This window comes from Sphaeroforma arctica (genome assembly GCF_001186125.1).
Source record: "Sphaeroforma arctica JP610 unplaced genomic scaffold supercont1.1520, whole genome shotgun sequence".
NCBI classification, from domain to species: Eukaryota; class Ichthyosporea; order Ichthyophonida; genus Sphaeroforma; species Sphaeroforma arctica.
In genome coordinates, this window is record NW_014039038.1 from 2,038 (window position 1) to 4,744 (window position 2,707).

General features: G+C 41.3%; 1 protein-coding gene across 1 annotated transcript in view; it reads left to right on the plus strand.

The window, feature by feature from the left end:
* The window catches only part of SARC_11082 (hypothetical protein), a 6,690-nt gene that overhangs the window by 1,148 nt on the left and 2,835 nt on the right, over positions 1-2,707 (plus strand). The window contains exons 2-4 of the mRNA XM_014294840.1: positions 600-727; positions 1,340-1,418; positions 2,387-2,602. Coding sequence (XP_014150315.1) covers positions 600-727; positions 1,340-1,418; positions 2,387-2,602 — 423 coding nt within the window. The remainder of the gene's footprint in view (positions 1-599; positions 728-1,339; positions 1,419-2,386; positions 2,603-2,707) is intronic.

The following is a 2,707-nucleotide window of genomic DNA, read 5'->3' on the forward strand; positions in this document are numbered from 1 at the left end:
TTTTATGTATGTATGTATGTGTGTATGTAGTAGTGTATGCATGTATGTATATATATGTATATATGGATGTATGCGTGTATGTTTGTATGTATGTATACATGTATGTATCTATGTATGTATCCATGTATGTATGTATTCACATACGTATATATGTACATATGTATGTATGTATGTATGTTGGTGTATGTGTGTGTATATGTGTGTGTATTTATTTATGTGTATGTGTACGTATGTATGTATATATGTATATATGTATGTATCAATGTATCTATGTATCTATGTATGTATTTACTGGTAAACATACATAAATATATATATTTATATATATATATATCTCACATCAATTATTGTTCTTATTTCTCGTTCATATCAATTACGCTGCAACTATCACCCATTCATCTTCGTCCTTCACATGTCAACACAATTCACGCATATCTAAAAATTACTTATATATACCTCCCAATAAAGTTAACTATCGATGAAAATTCATGTGCAATACATATTTGAACCCTGTTCAGCTTCCGCTCCAAAACACTCTCATCTCTTTCAAGTCGCCACTGTCATTCATGCGCATTTCTTTTGTTCGACGTGGGCCACAGGGTGTCGTAAAAGATGACAATGGCGAACTCCAGGCCGCCGAGAAATACCTGCGCCTGGCTCTGGTGGAGATGCCAAATTCAGTCAGGGCTCTTCTGAGGCTGGGCAAACTACTGCAGAAACAGGGCCGGTGGGTTCTATCTGTTCCCTGAAGTCTTCAATTTTGTACTGAAGTCTTTGTAGTCTGTTTACTGAAATGTGTGTATGTATGTCTGTATGTATGTATGTATATATGGATGGATGTGTGTCTGTGTGTGTATATGTATGTATGTATATCATATATAGTGGGTGGTTGTGGCGATGTAATGCACGCGTTTTGTATTTATTTGTTAGTGGGGTGGAATGTACATGCATGGTGGGTGTGGTGTGCGTAGCTATGCTCTGTTTGCTGACCGAACATTACGTGTCACTGGCATGCCTGCGTCATTGGAATCATTCATCGTTCGAAATGCATACTCATTCCGTGTATAGAGAAATTTATGTACGTATCTACGTACCAACGGTTGTATATTGGTATGGTGGGGTGCTTGGGTATATTTTCATTCGCGCGATGTATGTAACGTACTTATATCTGCGCGTGACGATCCAACATAGGTACCTCGCGTACGCTGATATTCAAATCCAGCCCTCCACTCGCGACCTCCGTACTGACTTTCACAGGTATCACACACTAAACAAATATATATATCTCGCTAGTTTAATCGATGTATAAGTTCTAAGATTCTGGCTTATCTATGTTCAGTATGGAGGAGGCAAAGCGTTACTTTGAGGCTACCACGAGACACCACGCTATTGCCGGCTTAGAACCTCTGGCACGAATGGTAAGGTTTGGTTAAAGTTGGGTCTATATCATGTATGTGTCTGTATTTGTCACTTTGTGCAGTTTCTATCGGCGTGTTCACCTGTGTCAAGAATGGTGTAGTTGGGCAAAGTTGGGTCTATATTGCATATGTGTCTGTATCTGTAACTTTTCAAGTTTCTGTCGGCGTGTTCGTGTATGGCTACGCTTGTGTGCAATCGTACATGATAGAATTTCTCAAATCTCTTGAGGGAGTTATGGTCAACAGACTGTGCGCATTGCCCCGTTAATATACTACCCGTTTCTGCTATACAGTGGCATATGTAGGCAGATGGTATGGCCAAATATAGACAGACTCGCACTTTAGGGCTCTAAATAATGTATATATAATTGCCTACGAAGTATGAACCATATTCTCTTATATGCTTGCATACCTAAATTGGCTCAGCGCATTTTAGATTCGTCTGGTTGTGTGTACTTCGGGAACAAGGGATATTCGGCGGTGTATAACTCAAATCATCACCTTTGTTTAAAGTGAACAACAAACTTCAAGAGCGCCCTTACAGCCGACCTGCATGTCTTGTGTATGTGTAGCCCATGTCAACCAAGTTGATGTATCCATGTATATGCATGCAATATACGCTACTCTGGGGGAGCAATGTGCGAGTCGGGGACACTGAACGGTGCACAAATGAAAGGGTCACTTAAACATACACACGGCTGCTCAGATACACATGCACACTTCCACTCACATATGCTAAGACAGGCCGACCACTACGACCAACACACGCGTATGCCCCCACACAAAGGGACGCAACGATTTGCACCTGTACATTCTCGCTGTCCTAGTTACCCACCCGAAACCAGTCCCCAGTCCGACAAAAACCGATATAGATACATCACCCGCACACAAACGCTTTTACTGTCTGCACACAAACGCTTTCACGCTCTCCAGACAAACACACTCACACTACAAGTACACTTCAACAGGCGTGGATTGAAGACAATGACATATACGCCGCCTCAGAGCTGTACAACGCGCTACTGAAGAAAGGAGGAGGCGTATCTGGTATGATCTCGGCCGGCGAGTTCGTATGGCGAGGGGTGGGGGATGCCAAACAGGCGGCCCAGCTCTTCCAGGCACTTTCGCATAGGTATCCAGATAGTGTGGACGCTCTATGTGCGGTGGCTACGTTCTTATTCGAGGTATGGTTGTTCATATATATATCTATATATATATATATATATATATATTATATATATATATATGTGTGTGTGTGTGTGTGTGTGTATATATATATATATACTATA